Source organism: Grus americana, chromosome 2 (assembly GCF_028858705.1).
Source record: "Grus americana isolate bGruAme1 chromosome 2, bGruAme1.mat, whole genome shotgun sequence".
Classification (NCBI taxonomy): Eukaryota; Metazoa; Chordata; class Aves; order Gruiformes; family Gruidae; genus Grus; species Grus americana.
The window spans coordinates 100441155-100465749 of NC_072853.1; the positions used below are offsets into that span (position 1 = coordinate 100441155).

The window sequence follows — 24595 nt, forward strand, 5'->3', positions numbered from 1 at the left end:
CAGAAAAAATTCAACTGACCTCATTAACTGAACTCCTGCAAAGCACAATCAAGAAAAAAGCTGGAGCTTCATGAACTCTTTGAGTGGTGGCATCTCAGCTCCCTTTTTTCCAGGCATCTGGATCGTCCCTGCCTCCACGTTGTCACCTCCCTTGTGTTGGCACAAAATCTTCTGTGCAGCCCTGCAGTGAAACAGATCAGGAATCAATACAAGCTAAGACTAACCCAGCCCAAATACTAGTTGGCTCTAACTCAGATCAGTTCCCCAGCCACACGCAAAGGGAGGGGTAGCACAGGGACAGAAAAAAATGATAAGTGAAAGGCAGGACTGCTTCTTCTGGTGGCAGTGACAGCTTCTGCCTGCTCAAGTTGTGCATGCAACTGAAGTGTAAGTGCAGAGGCTCTTAGGGTCAATGCTCAAGCCTGAATCAGCTACGGATGATGTTGGAGCAATGTTGGATTGCTCTTCCTGTACCCCATGTTCACGTGCCTCCAAAAGGTGCCTAATTTGAAGAGCTCTGGACAAATCAGAAGGATGAAAGTCAGAAAACAGGAATTCCCCAAATGTCTTCATTAGCATCATTTTCTGTTACCACCTAGCTTCCAACAGAGAAGGCAGAAGATAGTCCCACAGGGATAGTTCTGACCATGTGTGGAAGACTTGGACTCTTGCTAGCTTGGTTTCCACTGTAGTCTAAATAGAATGGGTTTCTGAAGCCTTTATATGCTGAAATAATATTCAAGCATTATTTGAAAGTATTATTATTTGTTGTAAATACTTCTGATGCCTCCAAAATGCATGTCTCACAGTTACACTCCTGTGATGACAAAGTATGATATGTTGGACAAGCTGCCAGATATTGGAGAAGTAAGGCCATATTCCTGCAAAAGCTGTATTGACAAAACAGTTCAAAGAAAAATGCCAACTGATGTTATATCCAGGCATACTGAAGAGGAAGATAAGGATGAATATAACTCTACTTATAGAAACCCACTGTGAGGTGAAAGGTGGATTTATTTAAGAAAAATTTTAAAAGCACAGTAAAGAAATGCCTCTTCACAAGGCACAGAAAAATCTAACTATGATTTCAAAGCAAACTTTACAAAAATTTTTGATGCAACAAGAGTTTATGAAATATTAGGGAAGTTTGAAAGTGAAAGAGAAGGAGGAAAAGGATTTCCATCTCAAAAAATGGTAATGACTATACCTATCAAACCATAGATAATAGGAATTATGAAAAAATCCAGAATGAAACTTGTAATTTTGGTAGCACAGTATACTTTGTGCAACTCTCTACCTTTCTAAAAGAAAGGGCTGTTGGTTTTCTGGTTAATAAATAATAAATCTAACCATTTTGCCAAAGCCTGTAAATAAAGAGTCGGTTCCAAAAGTCAACACATTATGAGAAACAGCCTCAGTGCATGGACTCTTTAGGCGAGCATTCAAAAAAGTAAATAGAGCATGGGATTTATCTGATCTGGATGAATGTAGAAAAGAAACCTAACAAACCTGGGTTGAATTAAGACATTCCAGTAGTATAACTTTCCTACAAGAAGCCCACTAGTTAAAGAAGGATAAAGAAGACCATGTGTACACAGAGATGAAAATCTTCTAGTTACAGAAAAGATAGCACCCAAATAAAGTAGTCCTGCTCCTATCTCTTCTAATAGGAGGTAATTTTGAGCTGGATTCATGGAGGGGATATAAGCTGAGCACTGTGGTGCCTGTCTTGAAGGTCCTGACCCAGGGAAGGAAACAGCCACCCACCCGACCTCATCCCCAGCCCAGGCTCCCGCCATGCAGCTGTGTGCTCAGCAGCTGTCCTGTGCCGCCTAGGGAAACCTGCGGGTCTGAACCAAACACCCGAGCTCTTCCTATCCAGTCCATGGAGAGAAACAGGCACCCAAGATTAAGAGCTGGTCTTCCACCCTCCAAAAAAACCCCACCCAACAAAATGAGCAGGAAGTTTCAGAGGGGTCCTTACTCCAGCTCTTCACAGCAAGTTACTTACTGAGCAGAAGTTGACATTTTCTCTGCTTGTTTGCCCACAACAAGGGATGTTGGAGGCCTGGGTTCAAATTTGTCTTCTGCCTGCTTTGGAAAATAGGTTCGAACATCTATCTCTGTCCTAGGAGAGTGTGCAGGCTGTGGGCACCCTCCAATGTAGCTGTTCCACTGCCAGCCAGACCACTGCGTGAGCAACTCCTCAGCAAATGACTTCCAGTGATTGATCCAGAGATCTGGACTGCAGCCCTTGCTTCAGTGAAGAGAACTGGAGAAAACTCCAGAAGATGAAATTGAAACAGCTATCTATTAGAATGCCCTGAAGCAGTCTCTCACCCAAAAAGTCCCTACATAACTTGCTCTTTTAAAAAGAAAACCTTGAAGATAAAAATACACAAAAATGAATAAAACATATAGTATCGACACTATATACCTGATCTTAACAACCTTTTGAAGCCAGTTCTTCTCCTGAAGCTAAGAGCATGTGAGGTTCAGGGCCTGCATGGATAGCTGTCCCAAGGACTTCTGCATGCTCCAGAGGCCAGGAGCTGAGGCGAAGCAATCCCCTCCGGGTGCAGAGTCTCTTCACAAGCAGTGGTTTAGGCTTGATTATTACAAGGGCATTGCTTGGTCTTTTGGAAGGCAATTGGTTCGGCTATACAAAGCCTGAAAGAACTTAAAGATTGAAGATCTGAGTAGTAGACTTAAGAGGGTTAGATGGCTTGAGAGCAGCTTTATTTTAGGTTGCTTTGTGTTTTAAATAGCACTTGATCAAGATGAGCAAGGTTTCAATTGGTTGCTGTGTGAGGAATGGTACAGGAGGCTACTATGGACGTTAACTCTTTATCTAAAGTTGGACTGAATTGACAAAAGGGGTCAGAACTGGCCATAGAGGAATAGACCCCACGTTTCTTTTCCCTCCTGGTGAAACCCCTTGCACTGGGACATGTTCTCAGAGGGTGAGAACTGTGAGGTGTGCTGTAATGCCACAAAAGGAAAGGCAGAAAGTTGCAACAGAAGAATCAACAGCCTAGCACGTAGCTGATCCCCTAATCCTGCAATACACAGACACTTAAAGTCACCTCGTGATAACTAGCCTGCATAAGGTCAAGTATATGTTTCTGCCTTTCCATGATAGGGGCGTAGCACCCTTCCATCTCCTCAAGCAGATAGTCAGACTCGACGTTCCTCACTAAAATCCTCCCTAGAGCAGAACTATGCTGACATACAGAATTTATAATGCATGCATGATTTTTGTTGTATTTTCGTATCATTTGCTGCAAATAAAAATTATATGTTTACCAATGTATGTAGGTAGTGAAGTATAGAAATGGAAGACATTGACAAGTTTATGAATGTATACAGGAAGTTTTTTAACATAAATACATGACTATATGCAAAGAATTGAGATTCTTATGGAATATCAACAGACTGTGATGACCTTGCCAACAGTTAAAAAACCTATAAAAATCATTAACCCTGAAAAATAAACTCATATGAACCAAGCGATAATTTCTCCACCACAAAGTTCTTTTGATAATTAGGATTAATGGCTGTTACATAGATATGAGGAGATCCTACCAAAAGATGCTGTGTTACTGTACGCCCTTGCTCTAGTTAGGTGGTCTGCTGCTTTCCCTGAAACCACTGAAATGGGAGGGTGGCTCATTGGTAAAAAAGGTTGTGCCCATGTCTAATTGTTTTTTTTACGGCAAAGTGACATTTCAGGGTTGATGCCTTTTAAAAATTAAGGGATGATAGTCCTGTAAATGTTTCTAGAAACTGTTAAGTAAATACACCCAGTAACTAGATCACATGCTGCTCATAGGAGTCATTTCACTCCTACATTCTCAGATCACCTTCTTAGTAGAAATTACAGAATAAGGAAGTCAGTTTGGTTTGTTTAGTTTCATTTCTCTGGGGTTTTGGTTTTTGGTTGTTTCTTTTGTTGTTGTTTTTTTTTTTAAATTTAGTCTCTATCCTAGAAAATATCATTATAATCCCTGTAAATTTTATAAATGTAAATGTGGTTAATGAATTTGCCCAGGTTTTAGGCATTTACTTCACAAGGGTTCATTTTTTTTTAGTTGGTTAATTGGACATTTGTTTTTAACTCTGAGTTCCAACTAAGAGGAAAAAGGGTCTAATGACACAAACTGTGTTCAAAGGTTGTGGAATCTTATAAGATTATTTCCAGTAATGTCCCAAATATCTAGCCCCCTGCACAAAAGCAGAATCTGCTATTACTTTACTGCAGCTCCATCATGTTTATGCTGAAATTGCTCTCCAGAAGGGATGCCTATTTATTATTCTCTGGGAGGGTAGGCATGCCTATATTTAAGGTTATCCAGCATTTCTCATTCTGAGTTTTTCAATCATCTGTTGCCTTCTAAAAGCTAAATTGTTTGGTCTGAAATTTCACAAAGATTATGGCCTCAACCTGACATTTTTGGCCAGAACTGTTAAACTACTTGAGAAATATGGCAAAGGAACACAAGCTGTCTTTAAAAAATCTGGCAAGCTTTTATTTGAAGCAAAGCCTTGAAATTTGGTCAAGGATAGCTCTAATACAATTTTTCTGAAAATTATTTTTTTCTGAAAGGTCAAACTCACTAAACATCACAGTTTGCAATTGCTTAGCAGAGATTCACTAATGCTAAGTAGCTGCTTCAGAAGATGTCATCCTAAGACGGCAATCATGAGTGGAGGGAGCAAGGCAAAAAGAAGGATCATAACCCAGACTGGAAAAGAGCAGACTTTGGCTTTTTCAGGTATCTGCCTGAAAGAACCCCATGGGAGATTGTCCTGGAGGGAAGAGGAGACCAGAAGATCAGCAGATCCCTGCTTTTCAGGGATGACCTCCTCCACACTAAAGGTCGGTCCACCCCAATAAGCGGAAATCAAGGAAAGGCAGCAAGAGGCTGGCATAGATTAACAAGGAGCTCACATGTAAGAAGAAAGCACGTAAGAGGTGGAAGCAGGGACAAGTGACCCAGCAATAATATGGAGATGCTGTCCAAGCTTGCGTGGATGGTGTTAGGACAGCCAAAGCTCACCTGAAGTTGAATCTGGAGAGGGATGTGAAAGGCAAGAAGAGCTTCTCTAGGTACATCAACAGCAAAAGGAAGATGAGGGAAAATGTGGGCCCACTGCTGAATGGGGAAAGGGACTTGGTGACAAAGGACATGCAAAAGCCTGAGGTACTGAATGCCTTCCTTGCCTCAGTCTTTACAGGTAAGATTTGCCTTCAGGAATCTCAGGTTCCTGTGAGATGCATGGGAAGGTCTACAGAAAGGAGGATTTACCCTAGGTAGAAGAGGATCAAACTGGGGAACATTTAAACAAACTGGAAATACACAGGTTCATGGGACCTGATGGGATGATGCTAAGGGAGCTGGCCAACATCACTGCAAGGCCACTCTTGATAATCTGTGGAAGGTCATGGTGACTGGGAGAGGTTCCTGATGATTAGAAGAAAGCAAATGTCAATCCTGTCTTCAAGAAAGGCAAGAAGGAGGATTGGGGAACTACAGATCTGTCAGCCTCACCTCAACCCCTGAGAAAGTGATGGAACAAATTATCCTGGAAATCAGTTCCAAGCACATGAAGGACAGGAAGGTGATTGCGAGCACTCGTCTTGGATTTATGAAGACAAAGATATGCTTGAAAAACTTGATAGCCTTCTACACTGAGATTGACTGGTTCAATGGATGAGAGGAGAGCAGTGGATAGTCATAGAATCATACAATTGTTTAGGCTGGAAAAGACCTTTAAGATCATCAAGTCCAACCGTTAACCTAGCACTGCCAAGTCCACCACTAAACCATGTCCCTAAGTCCCACATCTACACCTCTTTTAAATATCTCCAGGGACGGTGACTCAACCACTCCCCTGGGCAGCCTGTTCCAATGCTTGACATCCCTTTCAGTGAAAAATTTTTTCCTAATATCCAATCTAAACCTCCCATGGTGCAACTTGAGGCCATTTCCTCTTGTCCTATTGCTTGTTATTTGGGAGAAGAGACGGACACCCACCTGGCTACAACCTCCTTTCAGGCAGTTGTAGAGAGCAATAAGGTCTCCCCTCAGCCTTTTCTCCAGGCTAAATAACCCCAGTTCCCTCAGCTGCTCCTCATAACACTTGCGCTCTAGACCCTTCACCAGCTTCGTTTTGCCCTTCTTTGGACACGCTCCAGCACCTCAATGTCTTTCTTGTAGTGAGGGGCCCAAACCTGAACACAGTACTCGATGTGCGGCCTCACCAGTGCTGAGTACAGGGGGATGATCACTTCCCTAGTCCTGCTTGCCACACTGTTTCTGATACAAGCCATGATGCTGTTGGCCGCCTTGGCCACCTGGGCACACTGCTGGCTCACACTGAACCAGCTATTGACTAACATCCCCAGGTCCTTTTCCGCTGGGCAGCTTTCCAGCCACTCTTCCCCAAACCTGTAGCATTGCATGGGGTTGTTGTGACCCAAGTGCAGGACCCAGCACTGAGCCTTGTTGAACTTCATACCATTGGCCTCGGCCCATTGATCCAGCCTGTCCAGATCCCTTTGTAGATCCTTCCTACTCTCAAGCAGATCATTGCTCCCACACAACTTGGTGTCTGCAAACTGACTGAGGGCGTACTCAATCCCCTCAGCCAGATCATTGATAAAGATATCAGAGGACTAGCCCCAATATTGGGGAACACCACTTGTGGCTGGCCACCAGCTGCATTTAACTCCATTCACCACAACTCTTTGGGCCAGGCCATCCAGCCAGTTTTTACCCAGCGAAGTGTATGCCCGTCCAAGCCATGAGCATCCAGATGCTCCAGGAGAATGCTGTGGGAAATGGTGTCAAAGGCTTTACTAAAGTCTAGGTAGACAACACCCACAGCTTTTCCCTCATCCACTAAGCGAGTCACCTGGTGATAGAAGGAGATGAGGTTAGTCATGCAGGATCTGCCTTTCATAAACCCATGCTGACTGGGCCTGATCGCCTGGTTGTCCTGTATGTGCTGCATGATGGCACTCAAGATGATCTTCTCCATAACCTTCCCCGGCACTGAGGTCAGACTGACAGGCCTGTAGTTCCCCAAATCCTCCTTCTGGCCCTTCTTGTAGATGGGCATCACATCTGCTAACTTCCAGTCAACCGGGACCTCCCCAGTTAGCCAGGACTGCTGGTAAATGATGCAAAGTGGCTTGGTGAGCGCTTCCGCCAGCTCCCTCAAGATAAACATCCCTGATGTTTATCTTGACTTCAATAAGGCTTTTGACAGTGTATCCTGTAACATCCTCATAGACAAATGGATGAAGTGTGGGCTATGTTAAGTGGACAGTGAAGTGAACTGAAAACTGGCTGAACTGTGAGGCCCAGAGGGTTCTCATAAACAGCACAAAGTCCAGCTGGAGGCCAGTCATTAGTGGTGTCTGGTAGGGATCAATACTGGTGGCCACAGTGTTTAACATCTTCTTTAATGTCCTGGATGATGGGATGTCACACTTTCAGTGACAGCAGGAAGGACGTGTCCCACCACTCTCAGTACTCCCTCCCGATGTCCGTTTGCTCTCATGCAAGTTGTGTTCCATATGTGTGATCACGAGCACATAATCCCATCCCTCCCTTCTCGACTCTTCCTTGGATGCTTGTGATGTCAAGCTCCAAAATTTAAGAAATGGAGTTCTTAAAGGTTAATATTTAGGAAAGTGGGGTTTTTTGTACAATCTCAGTTCTGTCCCTTGCATGTATGTATAATGCTGCAGTCTTTTTTATGTGAACATTATTCCTGCACATTTCTTCTTTCAGTATGAAAGATGGGCAGGTCTCATGTAATAAGTAGCTGTTCAGTATTTTCTATTTTCTATACAGGGCTATACATTTATTTACTATCTATTACTATTCAAACCTTTCTTAGAGACTTTTTTTTAACTCAAGAACTTTTTTGAAGTCTTCATTTTTACATTGTCCAGAATATTCTTCGTGGGAGAAGTCACATTAGAATCCAGGTCTCCGGGGCAGCTTTTAACCATTTTAACATCAAGGCAAAGCTTAATCTCCATTGGTGTTTCCACTACCTGCAACAACAGTCAGAATCCCAAAGAAAGCAATCCTCATTACACAGGTCCATCCATCTTCAGGACAAATGCAGCATTTTCCCTAAATGACAGTGTGTGGGTAAAATTGCTTATCATCATACAGATAAAGATCATACTCACAAGGATAGTAGCACAGTACCATACTCACAAGGAAAGAGAGATCACAGCTGCACATCAGTCTTAATTATAGTATCTCCTAAGCCTTTGAGTTCTGCAGGGTATTTTCTCTACAACAGATACCTGGATGATGACATCCCAGTAGGCAGCAATTTGTTTTTTATAGACCAACAGAGGTTCTTGGGCCTGCAATTAGCTTGTTTTATGTAGCGCTCTGTACACTTCTTATGTAGGTTTTACTTTCCACTTTCTTTAGGTTCCTTCCATTAGCTCTAGCAAGTGAATTATGTGTTTATCAGGTCCCGCTGCAAACTGAAGTATCTGCTACAGAATTGTGTTTAAAGAAAACAAAATGCACCTCTTCTCCCACAGTGTTTTCTGCACAAGCCAGTTTATGGACAGCAAAGGTGCTTTTCAGATGAATCCCATGCTTTTCTTTGAAGTTTGTCCACCAGCCTCACCACAGTCGCAGCTCAACTCCACTTCCAGAAGACAGGAACATGCGACCTTCCCATTCAGAGGATACGGGCTGTGTCTCCTGGCCATCCCATTTGGCTTGTGCGCATTTCTAGGACTAGATTTTTACATCTGGTTGCAGGGAAATGCTGCCTGGCAGAGTTTCTTCTCCTGCTGGGGTAAGGTTTTATTTTTCTATTCTTTTTCTTATGTAAAAATAGATATTGTCTTTCTGGATTTATTGCAGTTCAGTTAAAGTGTCCTGAGTGTAACAGGGTTTTGCTTGTTTCTTGAAAACTTCTAACCTTTCTTATGCATTAAGCCAGACCCTTTTCCTTCACAATGAAAAACAATATAGGATATTTAACTGTTAATAGTTTAGCTTTACTTTCTTTCAACTGCTTGGCTTATGCCCTTTATGGAATAATGAGCTACTAGAAACTCAGATAATGAAAGAACCGATATATGAAAGTGAGTTGTGAAGTGTACTGTGCCTTAGCCTGTGCACTGCCTCTTTTGCTCCCTCTGTTTGCCTGTGTTTTGTTTCTGCTCCTGGGATCCTGGCTATTTCTACATGGCTCTTTTTATACTTTAGTCTTTCTCTGGTCTTTAGCTTTAAAGGTCTGCTCTAAGGACTCTATTTTTGCTGTTGTCACTTTGTACCTTGTTTCTTTCTTTATGGCTTTTCTATTCTATGATGTAACATCATGGCCCAAGTTTCTGCTATTCATCTTGCAGGATCCTTGATTATTTCCTTTTTCCCTATTTTTTTTAATACTGTTATCTCTATCCACATTGTTTGCCAGATGCCTTTTTTCCTCTTCTCTCTTTCCTGAAGAGTCCCTATTACTTCTTTCACAGCTGCCCACGGTTACTGTTCTTCACTGTTATTTCCATTCCCTTTCCTTTAGAACATGTAAAAGCAATATAGTGTTACCATTTCATACATGGAAAAAAAAATCTTTATTTTGAACTATAAGCAAGCTTACTGCCCACTTGCCCGCAGATTTCTCTATGTCTGAACTTTTCCCTCCCCCTTCACCTGCTGTCCTTACTCCTCAGCTTCTGCCCCACTTTGGCCCTCAGATGTGCCCTAGTAACCTTCTCCCGCTACTAGGCAGCGAGTCCTCCTGTAGGACGCCCTCCCACGATGGGTAGTTAACTGAAGACAGCAGAGACCATGGCAGAGGAAACCCATAAAAGATGCTCCAGAAGACTGAAGACGAACTCTGCGGTAGGGAGAGATTTGTGTTTGTCCCCGCTTTCGCTGAGGATCCACCTCACCTGGCCAGCAAGGTGCTGCTATACCTGCCATGGCCAAGGCACGCTGAGCACAGCTCTCAGCTGCTTTGCACTGTGCGTGGGCACAAAGTTGGACATTGCTGGCTGACTCCTTAAGAGTGGTCCACAGTAGCAGAACTGCAGATTTAGATACAATTTTGAACAATGCTATGGTTCTGCAGAAGAACATGAAATTTTTCAGCCAAGCCCTGTTCCCGCTTGGGCTGGAAGGGCCATAATGAAGACTTGGAAAGGTTTTTAGACTTGGAAAGGTCCTGGATGGTCAGCCCAAACTTGCATCATCCCTAAAAGAAGTCTTCCCCATCTATTCAAAACCCTCCAGTATCCCTGGGTAGGCTACTGCAGGGTTTTCTCACTTCAACATCTATTGATCCCCGGTTATCTAGACTAAATCTAGTATTGCTAAAAAAGTCCATTACCTTCCCTACAGAGGAGGAGCAATCTCTTTGTGACCTTTGTGTATCAGATCACCACTACCATGTCCTATTCCCTTACTTTTCACCCTGACAAAACAAAAGCCAGCCTTTGTAGTAGGATGTGTTTTTCTGACCATGCTTTATTGTTCTTGTTTTCCTCTGGATTGTCTCTAGGCTCTATCTTCCCTATCGTACAGTGTCCAAAATTGTATGCAGTAGCTAAATCAAGGCCTCTCCAGTGCCAAATGGAGCAGAATTTCCTCCTTTGATGGAAAACATGCTCAGAATGGAAGATGCCCTCATTTTATGTGTAACAGCATCACACTGTAGGCATCCACTCTGTTTGAGCTAGGGTCAGACCAGGGAACTATAAGCTGGGTTGCAGACTTGATGGGGCGATTTGTTCGCGTACCTGCTGGCGTTGGAAGTGGGGAATGTTACCAAGGGAAGGGATCTGCATCTGCCCGATTCAGCAGCGTCAGCCTGGATGTGCAGGCGGCAGCACGTCTGTTAGGAGCACTGGTGCCAGGAAGGGGAAACAAAACAGGGGAAAATTGGGCATGGCTAGTGAGTGCTGGGCAGGGTGGGGGGATTTAATAAACGGAGGGGGCATTTAAGTTTAGGGGGCATTTAAGAAGTGAAGACGCTGCGCAGAAAGTGGAAACAGCGAGTGGACATAGTTCCACTCTTTTACTTCTTGGAGGTAATACAGATTGTAACGGAAAGGAATATTGTGGTGGGTGTTCTCTTTTCGTGGGGAAAAAAAAATAAAAAAAAAGGAAATGCCTTAGGCTGGTTTGAAGACGACGGAAAGTGCTTCTTCAGCTACCGGAGCGTGAAGTCCCGCGCCAGGACGCCTTTAAACGGCTGCACAGACTGGTGCCTTTCCGAGCAAACCAGGGCGAGAACTCAGGTGACCCCTTCCCAGCCGCAGAGGTGCCGGGCGGGAACCCGGCCCAGCGGAACGGGGGCGCCGCACCCACCTCCCAGCCCCTCCGGAGCGGCGGCGGCGGCTGCAGTGGCAGGCTTTCCGCATGCCGGCCGGGTCAGCGCCCTCCCGGAGCCGCACACCGCGCCGCCCCAGCGGGAGCCCGGCGGGCCCTGCACGGCCGCGCCGAGGGGCGGGGCGGCGCCGAGGGGCGGGGCCGGGACGCGCTCCCGGCCACCCCCCCACCCCCCGGCGGGGTGGCCCCTCCGGCGGGCACGTTGCGGCAGGCGCCGCCGCAGCTGTCACTGTCAGGGAGCCGGCGAACCGGGATCCCGGCTCCTCGGAGGGGGAATCCCCCAGCCTCGCCCCCGCAGCCAATCGGCGGGCGGCATGCAAATCGCGGCCGCGCCGGGCGGCGGCGGGCCAGTGGGAAGGGAGAGGGGCGGGGAGGCGGCGCCCCGTTGGATGGCGGGGAAGGCTGCGGAGGCCAATGAGGCGGCGTGGCGGGCGGGGCGCGCCCCGGGGGCGGGGCCATGCAAATTTGGTTTGAAAAGAGGGCGGGAAATCTGAGTTTCGCGGGAGGCCCTTGGCGCGTAACCCGTCTCCTTTCCCTTCATTCATTGTCAGCAGCCGCCGCTTCCTGGAGCCATTTTCCAGCCGGCCCCACACAGCGGGAGCGGCCCCGCTCCATCCGCCGCATCTGCCCGCCCCGCCGCCTCCGTCCCCCCCCGGCGCCCCGCATCCTGCAGCCGGGCCCCCCCCGGCACCCGCAGCCCCCAGTATTTTGCGCGGGGCCTCGGCATCGAGGAGGAAAGGAGCTGGGAAGGCCGGGGGGGGAGGGACGGGGGGAGGAGGAGACGCGGCTGCGGGGACAGACCCGGAGGGAAGGATGAGAAGGGGACTCCAGCCGCCGGCCCCGGCAGCGCCGCCGCCCGCACCGTCCACGGACTCCAGAGCAGCCCCCGCCGGCTTCCCGGCCCGCTTTGCCGCCGGCACCTTCATCCAGATCCGCAGCACCGGCGCGGCGGCGGGGGCGCCCTGTGTTGTCTCCTCCTCCGCCGCCGCTTCCCAGGCTCCCGGTGCCTTTGCCCCGGCGGCGGATGGGGGCCAGCCCGCTGGCAGCTCGCTGTACTGCACCCCCCACGGACCCGCCGGCAGGACGGCGCTGCTGCAGCCCGCTCTCGGCGGAGGCGGAGGCCGCCCCCCGGTAATTTTTTTTTCCCCCGTCCCCGCGGGAGGGTGAAGGGGACGGTGGGGGATCAGTGCCAGGCAGGCCCTCTCCCCGCCGCCGTCCGGGCCCGGGGTCGGGCGAGGGGAGGGAGGGGGGGAGGGCAGGAAAGGCGGAGGCAGCGCTTTGTTGCAATAAACTTTCCTGCCTCCTTCCCACCCCCCGCTGCTGGGTCTTATTTAAAAGGAAAAAAAAAAAGAGAAAAAATAGGGGGGAAAAAATTATATCCCCCGCCACGTCCCGCCGCACGGGTGCAAGGAGCGAGAAGCCGGCGGCGGGGAAGGGCCCCGCTTCCCCCCGGGCGGGGGGCCGGGCCGGGCCGTGCCCCGCCGGTGTCTCCGCTTCACCCCCGGAGCCGCCGGTGACGTCTGGCACACGTGCGCGGAGGCCGCGGCTGTGACTGGGAGCCGGGGCGGGCGGGGAGGGGGACGCCGCTTCCTCCTCCTCCTCCTCCTCCCTCTGGCCTGGGACAGCCCGACCGCCGGCCGGCCGACCCCGGCCCCCGCCGCTCTCGGAAATGCCCCTGCAGCAGGTCAGTGACTCGTGGGGCGGCGGCGCGCACCGACTCCCCCCCCCCTTTAAAATTTCCGTCCCCCCTCTTTCAAATTTCTACCCCCCCAAAAAAAAATATTTCGCTTCCCCCCCCCCACACACACACTCGTGGGGTTTTCTTTGTCCTCGCTGTTTTCGGGTGCGCGCTTGGCCCTCGTGGGCTCCGCCGAGTTGGAGAGCGGGGGAGGGCGCGGGGCATCCCCGCCGGGCGGGGGTCGTGGACGTCGGGGGGGCTCACCTGCACGCCGGAGGCGTGCAGGTGAGCCCCCCCGACGTCCACGACCCCCGCCCGGCGGCGTGGGATCGCTAAACTCTCTCCCACTTCTTCCCCTCCCGCCTCGGTGCGCCCCTGCCCGGGCACAAGGGGTTTTAACACCGCCCGCCCCCCCCCCCCCCTTCAATCGTTGATGGTCCAGGTATGGGATGCTGCTGTTAATTCTGAAATGCTTTTGCAAGAGCTTGGGAGCAGCGTTTGTGTCTTTGTGCAGCTGGGAGGCAGTGAGGATGGCAGGAGCTGCCTTTCGCATGGGTTTTTGCAGGTGTTGGTTGCTGAGGTAGTGATGGAAGTTTCAAGGCTTGTCAGATCCCGTCCAAAGTGTTGTGTTTTTTTTTAAAAAAGCATGTTCACCATAAAAGATAATTGATTTTTTCGGTGCTCCTAGTCTTCAGCATATCCTAACGGTGATCGGTGTCAAGGAAGCTGGTTCAAGCCGCTTTGTAAATATTTGGCTGTCCTATAAGGTTTGCTTCCTAGAAGATGGTGTTAAGCGACTACAAAGAGGACCACATGTAATGGGATGATTCTGGGAGAATAATTACACAGGCTTTTTCAGCTTTGTGGGAGGGATGTTGGTGTCATAGGAGACTCCTAAAATTTCTTCCTAATGGGTGCTACAAGACCATTAAATCTGAATTTAGTGCTTATGGTTTTTTTGGGGGTATAGAGTTCACCTCTCTAATGGGAGAAACTCCTGGCTGTAAAAGTCTAGGAAGGCTTCTTCCTCCCCTTAAAGATTTGGAAGTAGGAACGTAATTTTGGGCTCCATCTGCAAAAAAGTCCCCACGCAAGTTGTGAGTGAGTTTGTTGTATACCCTCAGCCCCCATGTTTACTTTGGGGAGAGACACGAGATGGAGGAGGAAGAGAGTGGTCAGGCCAGCAGTATCTATAGGCTCGGGCTGGCACCCTCCCAGGGCAATAAGCCAGCCATGGCACGTGCCAGGAAAGGGACTGCGCATCCTGCTCTGCCCTGACAGCTGTGCTCATGTCAGTGCCCCTCTTGGAGCCCTGCTGGTTTGCTGTGGACCTGTTTTTTGGGCAGTAGGGCTGAAGCACCCTGGTGCTCTGCCTCGTCTTTCCGGTCCGCAAACTGCTTGGCAGGGAGATGATCCAGCCCCTTTGCAGTTCTCTGGCTCCCACCCAGTTTTCCCCCAAACTTGCAGAGGATTTTCTGGGACTGGGAGACTGAGGGTATTTTCCCAGTTGGCTCCTTGCTGAGCAGTTTTGAGAATCTGGTGAGAGGAGTGAGGAAAATGCTGGGTAGTTGAAGTAGCGAGCTCTGGCGAGCAGCACCAATATAAATTTAGCTCTTGATTAGTTGAGTTGCAAGTAGCACATGGAGACCGAGACCCCCAGCTGAAAACAAGGCCCTGCTATGCAAAAGACTGTAGGGATAAGTCTAAAATTTGGCCAGCACACCTGCATGGTTAGGGTTATGAAAATTCTCTATCTTTGCAGATGTAATTGCACTGGCTACCCACCCATCACTTCCAAATATAAACTATGGTATGACTGGAAAAGAGTCAGTACAGCAGTATAGTTTAGGCTGTTCAGGGAGGTGTTTGACTATACCAGCAAATGAAAAAGTTTCTTTTGCCGAAGTAAGCTGCTTTCCCTTTGGGAACTTGTAGTTACTTTATCTATGGTTGTGTAAGTGTAACCGTGCTGAAAAAGCCTTGAAAGGTGGCCTAGTCCATAACAACAGGCAGCTCCAGCTCCAGAGAGATGAGAGTTTGCACACCCCTCCATCTCCCAAGCAGGTGTCTCGATGCTGTCCGAAACCTCTTTCTTGCTCTGTCGCCGCCTGTCACGGCAGCTCCGGTGGCTGAGGGTTGCTAACCGGGCTTTTGTAGCCTGGTGAGCCCAGGCTCTGGGGGGCTGTTACCCAGGCTGCCCGCCCTTTCAACTTGAAGAGTTTTTTCATGATTCCTGTGGAGTTAATAGATAGTGTTACTGGGCAGATCTGAACCCCTGCCATGGCTTAAACACAAGCGGTAATGAAGAATTAACCCTTGTAAAGCAACCGTCAACTTGAGCTCCTGGGGAAAACCTGAGTCTCCGGAGATGGGGTGAGTGCTGCTGCAAGGGGCAGGTGGTCCTGCACCCTCCCCTGCCCTCCTGTACCCTGCCCGGGGGCTGGTGCTGCTTCCCTTTTTCCTTTCTTGAAGCCCAGGCTTCCCAGGATGGAAAACTAACCCTGACCAAAATAAATAAAGGTTTTCTGCTGTGCAGGCAGGTTGAACCAGCTAATGGGAGGTCTGGTAGGTGCTAGGGACCATCAAGGGAAGGTGGTGGCCAGGGAGGGGCCACAGAGGTGGGTGACACTGTGCCGTTTTGGTGGCAGCGAGCTTGCAAATCAACTCAGTTCCTCATGAAAATGTGGGAGAAATTATGCTTTTGGGGTGCCTCACCAAACGCTTCTTGCTGGTGTTGTCTCCTCGCTTGGTGTGAGAAAGTCACTACCATTTGCAAATCCTAGTACTTAAAAAATGGGGCTGCTATAAAAGCAAGCTGCTCAAAATGTTTCTAATTCAAATAGTGGAGAATTTCTTACTGTCTTTGGGTTATAAAGATAAGCCTTTAAGAAGAGGGCCATTTTCTTAGCCATGAGAAAATGCTTAAATGGAGACACCACCCACATGTTAAGTCCTTTTTAAAAGGGGCTAAATCCTCTTAACAAGAATATCTTTAGAGAACTCCTGTGGCCTTTAGATGACATGAGCTGTGGAGAGGCTGGTTCGGCATACTTCAGAAGAGGGCAGGAGGATTTACAATTCCAAACTGAATACTTAGCACCTCTCTCACTTTTCTGGTAGTTTAGAAAGCACCTCTTCCTCCCTCCTTCTCAGCAAGTCACAGCTGGAAGGGGAGAAAAATGGGGTAACGCACAATCTTTCTCCTAGGTGTTAGGTAATGGAGCAGGCCAAATAAGACATAAATACTGAACAGGTATGGGAGAAAAACCTGTAAGTTGCATAAAAGAATTGGGTAGCTAACTAGTAGCTTCTCTTTTGCAGGACTAAAAAGTTTTGTCTGTGTAGAAGACATAGGCGTTTTCATATTCAGAGCTGATTTCACGTTTCTTTGCCTGATAGCATTCATTCCTATTAACACAAACTAGCATGAGTCTGGGGCCTTTGCTTTTTGAATAGCATTTAAGGGAGTTTTTGGTTTAAATCCATCTCCTCCAGCAACAGACTGCTGCTGAGCCCAAGGAGGTACCACATGGTCCTTTGGCACAGCAGTCTGAGGAGAGTTCAAAGAGGTATAAATTCTGATTGCCCTAACTGTGCCAACAAGCATCTAGTGGAAAGCGCAGGCATCCTAATAAAAATGTACAGCAGTACACTGTAGCTTGCTGACGGTGGCTTTGCTATCCTCATGCAGAGTCTAGCTATGCTGGTGTGGCTCTGTCTGCACCAGAACTACGGTAGTTTTCTTTCCCCACAGTGATAAGGGTTTCTGGCAGGTTTCCATGAGCAGCTGAGCCACTCAAAGGCTTTACTGTTGTTGGAAGGAGTAGGCTTGCTTCTCCCTCACCATCTCCTCTGTAGGACTTCCTTCACCCTACCCCTGGCCTGGCAGTGCTCTTTCCCCTGCTTGGGGAGCATCCAGCTGTGCTGGTGTGTTGGTTTTCTGCTGCTGTAACAAGATAAAATAGCTGGGTCTGGTGAGCAATTGGGTCTGACACGCAGTAGGTATTGGGCATACATGGCCCAATGTGGGTCACTTTAGGGCCAGTTTATTCTTCTGTAGAGGCTGCTTCAACTGATTGAGCAATTAAAAGCATTTTCTTTCCCCTCACTTTGTCCCAGGTATGTTGGTGCTGCTCTGTTAATTTTTACAGTGCTCATTTGTGAGTATGTGCGAGCATTTAAAAAAAAAATCTTTAAACTTAGGAACCGCTGTATTTTGCAAGATGAAAGCTTCTCCTACTACTTCTCTGACTACAACTGGCAAACATTTGAGGAAGGAACACAAGAAGGCTTGCACAGGACAGCCCTTCTTCCACTTGCTTTGAGAGACCGCTTCCTTGGTCAGGGGTTACAATGAGTTTTATAGCTATCAATGGCCTGTGATTTTAGTCTAATCCGTGTTTGAATCTAGTTGTAGTTCTGACCTTACGTAGCAGCAAGTTCTATCTATGATTTAGTTATCTTGTATGGACGAAGAAAGAATTTTGTTTCTGCTTTTTTTTTCTTGAACTTGCTGTCTATAGTGTCATTGGGTGATCCTAGATACTGTGGTAGGAGAAAATTATTTCCTCATATATGTTTCTCAACAGTTTGTGATACATTATCTTCTGTCTTCAGTTGTCTTCTCCATGCTGAAGAGTGATAGACCACTTAATTTCTCCTGAGGTGAAAGTCATTAATATTAAAATAGAAGTGTCCTTTTATAAAAGAATCACATGATTCTTGAAAATAAATAGGTCTGTTAGTTGCAGGGGTTTTTTTTTGGGGGGGGGAGGATTGGTGGCTGTAAAAGATGTTTTGAAGACATGGTGGACCTAGCAGGAGCCAGAGACCCTTTCAGAGCCAGCTTGTTTCACAAGGGCTTAACCTGGCCGTGGGTGGGAAAACAGGAGGTGTGGGGCAGAGGGGCTGAGTGTGCCCCACTGCTGTGGGAACAGCTCATTACGAAGCACAGGTTGCAAAAAGGAAAACAAAGTGGCACCTCTCCTCTTCGGAGCCCCTGTCCTGTGCGGGGCCAGTAGGTCTGGTGTGGCTGTGGGAGGGGAATTCAGCCCACCCCTCCTGTCCAGAGCACCAAGAGGGGAACTGGGTGAGAAATGAAGATGTGAGCTGTTCTTAGTAGATTCAAGTATGACACCTTTCAAACTTTCAGGCTTCGCTTCTGAAGGTGTGTGCTGGCTGATGGCCGTGGCTCTGGTGGCAGGGCTGGTGCTAGTGTGGGAGGGTGGCTCGGGCTTTAATCTTGGCTTGTGGAGGAGCTGCCTGCTAAGGATGGGTTGGAGACGGTGACTTCAGTTCAGATGGGCTTCTTGCATCGATGGTGATAACGTAGATCCAGCCATGCCCAGAGCAAGACTTCAGCAGATGGAACGCTTTTCTTAGTGTAACTAAATCTCTGAGTTTTACAGTCTCTGCAAATAATCTCATTTACAGCTGGCAGCGCTCAGTGTGGATATATGGTGGCAACTCTCCTCCTTACAAATGACTAAGTTGGACTTCAGACTTTTGTTTTGGCTGGCAAAGTTAATCACTTCCCGCATTATTTTTTGAGAGCAGAATTGTGCTTGCTGCTGCAGGGAGGAGAAACTCACTTCACGTGCCTGGGGACAGTGGTGTGCCGTGGGAGGAAGGCTGCGGGTGCCTCCAGGACGGGGCTGTTGCAGTGCTTGAGGTGCTGCTGATGAAGTATTTGGACTCGGTTTCAATTTCATTTCTGTCTTCTGTTTGAAGACAGACTTGGCAAAATTGCCCAATTTATCACATCTTTAAAAGGGAACTATTTCACTTCTGTTTTCCTCAAGTAAGTTAGTCCAAAACCACACTTGGAAGTGCTATGCCTGGCATGGGTGTCTCCTGAAGTACTATGCTGTCTGCTTGGATGGTGCTGGTGTTTGCTGGATCTCGTGGCATTTGCAGAGTTTTTAATGCCTTGTGGGCTCAACCTGAGCTGTGGTAAATATTTCCGTCTGCAAGCCCTGTAAAAGGGAGAAGGGAAGAGTTTGACTGCATGTTGATGAAGCCGGAGCATAATGAAAATGGCCTCTGCTATGTGGTAGGAGTGTTCTACTTCATGCATTTTAGCCTTCCTTTTATACATATATGAATACATTGCAAATATGTTGGTAGTTGTTTGCGAACTGAACTTGCATAAGGTTAATGGCATGTGTTGTCTCTCCTGTCCTACTTCTGAACGTGAACAGTTGTTGACCTGACCTGTTCCCGTGTGAAAGCTAACACACGCTAACTCTGCCACCGCTGCATGTGCGTGCCCTGCAGCTTTCAGGCTTTTGTGCCAAAGGTCTTTTGCCTAGGACTAAGTGCCCTGGTTTTTGGCTGGGATAGAGTTAATTTTTCACAAGAAGCTGGGAGGGGACATGGCCAGGACATGCTCTGTATATAAGGAGGAGCTGGCTGGGGAGGAGGGATTGCTGCTTGGGAATGGGCTGGACATCGGGTTTTGGGGTGGTGAGCAAATCTCGTTGTGTATCACCACTTCTGTTTATTCCTACCTCTAGAAGTACAATCAGTACTGTTTCATCACTTTGTTTAGGTAGGAGACTTAATTTGATCACCTGCATCTACTTTCAAGATTTCATCCAACTTGTATGTGGGTGCATCTAGGCCCAGAAGTGACCACTACCAAAGGCTGGCGGCATTTTTGGGTGCCTTACTTCAAGGGTCTGCTTTTTAGGGGGTATTGGGTGCTTTCTGTGATGTTCGCTCGCAGTACTGCAGACGTTGAGTCCTTGGTATCTTGAGCTTTGTACGAACAAGCCACTGCTAAAAGCAGAGGCTGCTATTGTTTTGGCTTTAATTTCTATATCTTTACAACTGCATTTTAGAGTCTCATCACATAGGCATTGCAACCTACTAGTTGTTTTGCAAAGATCTGTGAAAACTCTTGGAAAACGTGTTAACAACTGTTTTCAGTAAAAGTAAATTGTATTGGGAAACCGGATAATAAGAGGTGTCTGCTTTGCCTTGGCTGCTTCAGCTCCAGCATTCCTGCTCCAAGTTGTGGTATATGTGTGTGTTGGTTAATGTATGCACAGATTCTAGAAGAAATTTTCATTAATGAACTTCTTGAAAGACTTTATCCTCTTTAAAACGCTATTCTGGTTTTGGGGGTTTTTTTGGTTGTTGTACAGCTGTTGGTTCAAAGGTTGTTGCATACTGCATAACTTACTGCTAGAAAGCAGGGCGGGGGAAGAAACTCATTGGCAAACTTCCTTCCTCGTTAATTAAGGTGACATTAAGTCTCTGGTTTAGGACTCAATGGTGGCAGTTGCATGCAGTGCAAGAGTCAAATTCTTATATATTGTGTCAGGCTTATCAATCCATTCTACAAGTTCTCTCTAAATATGACTTTCTCTTAATTTTGGTTCTACCCATTAGTTACAAAATCTTACTAAAATTGGAGTGCAGTAACTGATACTATTTTTTTCTGCAAGCCACTGAATCTGCATTGTAGGATTTCATGATTTTTACACATTTTAAAGTACAGATGTAATTTTAGAGTGAAACACTTTTCTGTAGAGCGAGTGTACTATGCTCTCCAGAAAACTTAGCTTTCAAATCTGCCTTGCATGTTGTTCAGCAGCAAACTGGCACGTAGACTTGCTTGCATCCCTCCTACCTAGACTCCCATTTAAGAGATGTCATCTGGCAACTTTCAGATCTGGAAGTAAAAACGTAACCTCTTGACCTGGTGTTTGTGTTGGTATGGTCCATTTAGGTCGACACAGGCTTATGGCTTTTTGGGTGTTACCACAGTATAAGTAGATAAGTAGGTAAAAATATAAAATGATGTGTAGAAAGGGTCTCATCTTGTACCATATGTGGAATGGCCGTTCCCATGTATCTGGTTGTCTATGGTGTACTGGAAAATACACGCTTTAAGGAGCAGTTCTGAAGGGTTTGCTGCATTCTTTGTCTGCTTCTGTAGTGGAAACTGGGCTTTCCATCACCCTCTGCTTGGGCTTTTCTAACATGTGCTGGTTTTAAGGTTGTTTTTCCAACCAGAGATACTAGAAATGGAATTATATGGAATTATAATGTCTTGAGTGATGCTAGTAACCTAATAGTGCCTTCAGTACTTGTTTTCTTGTGCTGCTAACTCGGGAATTAAACGGCAATTACCATGTATATATGCTGGTGTTATTTTGCCTTGCCAGCGTTGTGTTTTTAGACAGTGTTGGTCCCACACACTGACAGTCAGTTTTTTGTCCCTGTACAGTAAGCTAGTTCACACTTTGTCTAATGTCTTTGCATAGCAGGAATTGATGTTGGTTACAGCTCTCACAGAAGGCTTTTGTGTGGCGATATCTGAAAGCTGTCTTGTTGGAGCTTTTATCAAGGCTATAGCAATGAGGCCATTATCCCCACTCACGGCGAGCACAGATATTCGCAGAAATTTTTATAATAATGCTTAGTAAGTGGCACACTGGTAAAGAGCGACAATGCTGGAGTGGTACAGAAATAATACACGAGGTGGCAGCCATGCCGGGGTGGGGAGTTATCTGTCCTTGCAGGCTAGGGACGGGGTGGGAAGGGAACCCTGCGCAGGGCAGACGGAGGGTGGTGATCAGGGCTATCGCAAGCGCAAATAATCCTGGCCGTCGGCTCAGCAGAATAAAGTTTTACTTTTCATGGTAAGACTTTTATCGAGCAGCTCCAAGTAACCCAGATCCAAATTGCTGTATAATAGTTCTGCACCTTGGATGGTGGGGTTTTTTTTGGCTGCACGGTATCTGTAGCCTAAAAATGTCTCTTGGGAGTTCTGAAAAACTGCAAGTCTGGTGAGAGGAAGCCGAAACTTCACAACTCCACTCTAATACTCTTTAAGTACAAACCTCTTGAGCCGGTAAAAAAGACAATTTACTACTTGAGGTGGGGGCAGGGAGGGCTTTAAAAATTATAATAGCATTTTCACTGGCTGCTTTGTCTTGACAGTAGGTATTTCACTGTTTGGGGGTTTCTTTGGTTTTGTTTTTTCTTCAGGAACTGGGGGTTAGAAAAAAGCTCTTTTTCTAAAAAGCAGTGTCCTGAAAGCATAAGCAAGTTGCTCATTTTCTTTCTCTAGTTCTTAATCATAAGAGCTGCCTTGATGATTTTTCCCACCTCAAATTAGCAGTTTATTTATAACATGCTAATGTTCTGCATACCCGTTGGTATTACTGTTCTGTCGTGCTGAGCTGAGAATTGTTCTCTCAAACTGACACGGCAAAGATAACATAAATGAACATGGGAAATTGTGTATGATAGAGGAAGAATTCAGGTGGCTTTTGGTAAGATTTTGGTTCACACTTCTTTCTATAAAATCACTTCAATTTTCTTTCTGATTTCAATTGCTAGTCATGTTTTTGTTGCTTTTGAAAATGTATTTGTTACTTTAAAGAAAATAAAATGCAGGCCACTGCCTCTTGGTCTCCTCGCTACACTTTCACTCCTGTTGGCAGACTTTTCTCGATTGTCTTCTGCACCCTGCCATCAGCTGCCTTGGATTGCAGGCAGGGGAGTTAGGAACTTGAGGGGGTATTTCCGCCTTCTCAGAGCCCTTGCAACAATCGCTTTGCAACGGAGAGCCTGCAAGGTCTCTGCAGGAAGGCTCTTCCAGATCTAGGGGTTATCAGCATCCTTCTCAGTGGTCCTCTGCTTCAGCTGCTCTACAGAAAGATCAGGGAGCATTCAAAGTCCAGACCATGCAACACAGGGTGTCTTGTGCACGGAGAAGGAAATGGCAAAATCAAAACACATCCCATAAGTTGCTGTACTTGGAGCTGTGTGCTTTGTGGGTGTTGACGAGAAAGATGGTAAAGAAAGTTGCAAGATCATCTGGAGGCCTCCAACATTGTTTCCTTGTGACCCATTCTCTAAAGATGCTCTTCATGTTGCTGCTGGCCTTGGGGTGCTGAAGTCCTTCCCTTTTCTTGTCTTGGTAGCATCATCCTTTTGCTGAGCATGTGGGAAGCGAATGCGACAGTAGTGAACAGGTTGCGTGCTGTTGGCTAGATATTAAGCTTAGGTACAGCCTTCTGTGGACAGAAATAAGTTAGTACTTATAAAGCTTTTCTTGTGTTTTTGTTTTTTGGGGAGCAGAAACCCACTTTGCTGTGAAGGGGAATGTGTAGGGGATTCCAGAGACTGACATATTTAATAAATAAAAAAAAGAGAGAGAAAAGAAAAGCAAGCTTGTAGGCAGGCAAATTCCCCCTATTCAGAGAAAGCCATATGTTCAGGATACTATCCTTAGTGTGATTTATTTGCTTCAGAATTAGGAAAGAGGGTTGCTAGGAAAAATAAGATGCATTCGCTTCTTTCACCTTAAAGAATTTTATAAGGGCGATTACCATCTCCCTCCTTTCTCTCTCTTTCCCAGTCCTGGAGAATAATCAATTTAGCAATAAGTCAGAGCAAGCAAAAATGGGATTGTTCTCATCTGCAATGCAGAGACTAAGATGGACTCTTTCTTTAAGGCCAAAATCAGGTATTTCTGCCTCAAAGTGAATCAGGACTTATTGAATCATTCTGTGTTCAGTGAGAAAGTCTCAGAATTTAAGCCTTTTTATTTTCCCCTTTGAATTTGTCTAGTTTTTGTTTTCTTGAGTATCCTTTAGCTCTTTTGATGGCTTCAGTGCCATTTTGAATACATTTCTCTACTTCCTCCAAGGGAGGGAAGCAGCACCAATTGTACTGGACAGGCATTATATCTGTCGCTAGCACTTCAAATGAAGTGAAGAAATGGGCCTTTCCCACCCATTTGAAGAGCTCGGTTGCTTCAGCGTGTGAAAAGCAGCCCTCAAACTCTGTTCAGCTGGTAACTGACAAGGGAGGAATCCCCTTAAGACCTTGCGGGGAGAAAACTCCAGGCATCTGTGAGATGCTATGGTATATCTAGCTAAAAATATCAGATACTTGAGCTTGCCTATGGACTTGTTCGATGGCAATGCCTTTTTGAAGTGGAAAAAGCCAACAGATCTGGAACAGTTTTAAACTTCTTGAACTTTGCTTAGTAGTGCAATGACACAAGGGTGGAGGCGTAAAGATCCCAGCAAACGTACTTGTCCACCAGCACAGCCCTGGCTCTTTCTCTGGTCTTTGCAAGCTGCCTGTCAGCAGCTGTGATGGTGCTGGAAGGGTTGCTTTCCTCCTGAAAAGCTGGTGTCAGATACTTTGTCTAGATTCAGCCCCAGACCCTTTGGTTAATGTTGCGCAAATCGTACAAAAATGTGTTGTACCTTCTGCAAGTATTTCACCTCTCCCTGGATGCCAGAGACGATGCTTTTTGTCCTCTTTGTCGCTCTGCCTCGTGTTTGAGTGCCCCTTTGTGACTGCATGGGCACCAGCCCCAACATGGAGCAGGGGCAGTGATCTTCCCAGCTAGAACCTTGAATTAAGAGTATCTTGAATTAAGAGTGTGGGAAGGTACCCAGTCCCCTCTTTGAGGAAAAATGTGGAATGTAACTTATTAGATGTGTTAGGCTGAACCGAGGTGGGCGTGCAGGTCAGGACTGATGCAGCAGCACATCTA

The 24595-nt window shown here is 46.8% G+C and overlaps 1 protein-coding gene across 4 annotated transcripts in view; it reads left to right on the forward strand.

Annotated features, from left to right (window-relative positions):
• Positions 1-11947: 11947 nt before the first annotated feature.
• The window catches only part of E2F3 (E2F transcription factor 3), a 43842-nt gene continuing 31194 nt past the window's right edge, over positions 11948-24595 (forward strand). For 2 of the 4 annotated variants that reach the window (XM_054817951.1, XM_054817952.1), the window contains exon 1: positions 11948-12518. In XM_054817951.1, the coding sequence (XP_054673926.1) occupies positions 12201-12518 (318 nt within the window). In that variant the 5' untranslated portion in view covers positions 11948-12200. Of the gene's footprint in view, positions 12519-12978; positions 13072-18882; positions 19118-24595 lie in introns of those variants that run through there. The other 2 variants (XM_054817955.1, XM_054817953.1) reach the window with 2 other exon arrangements.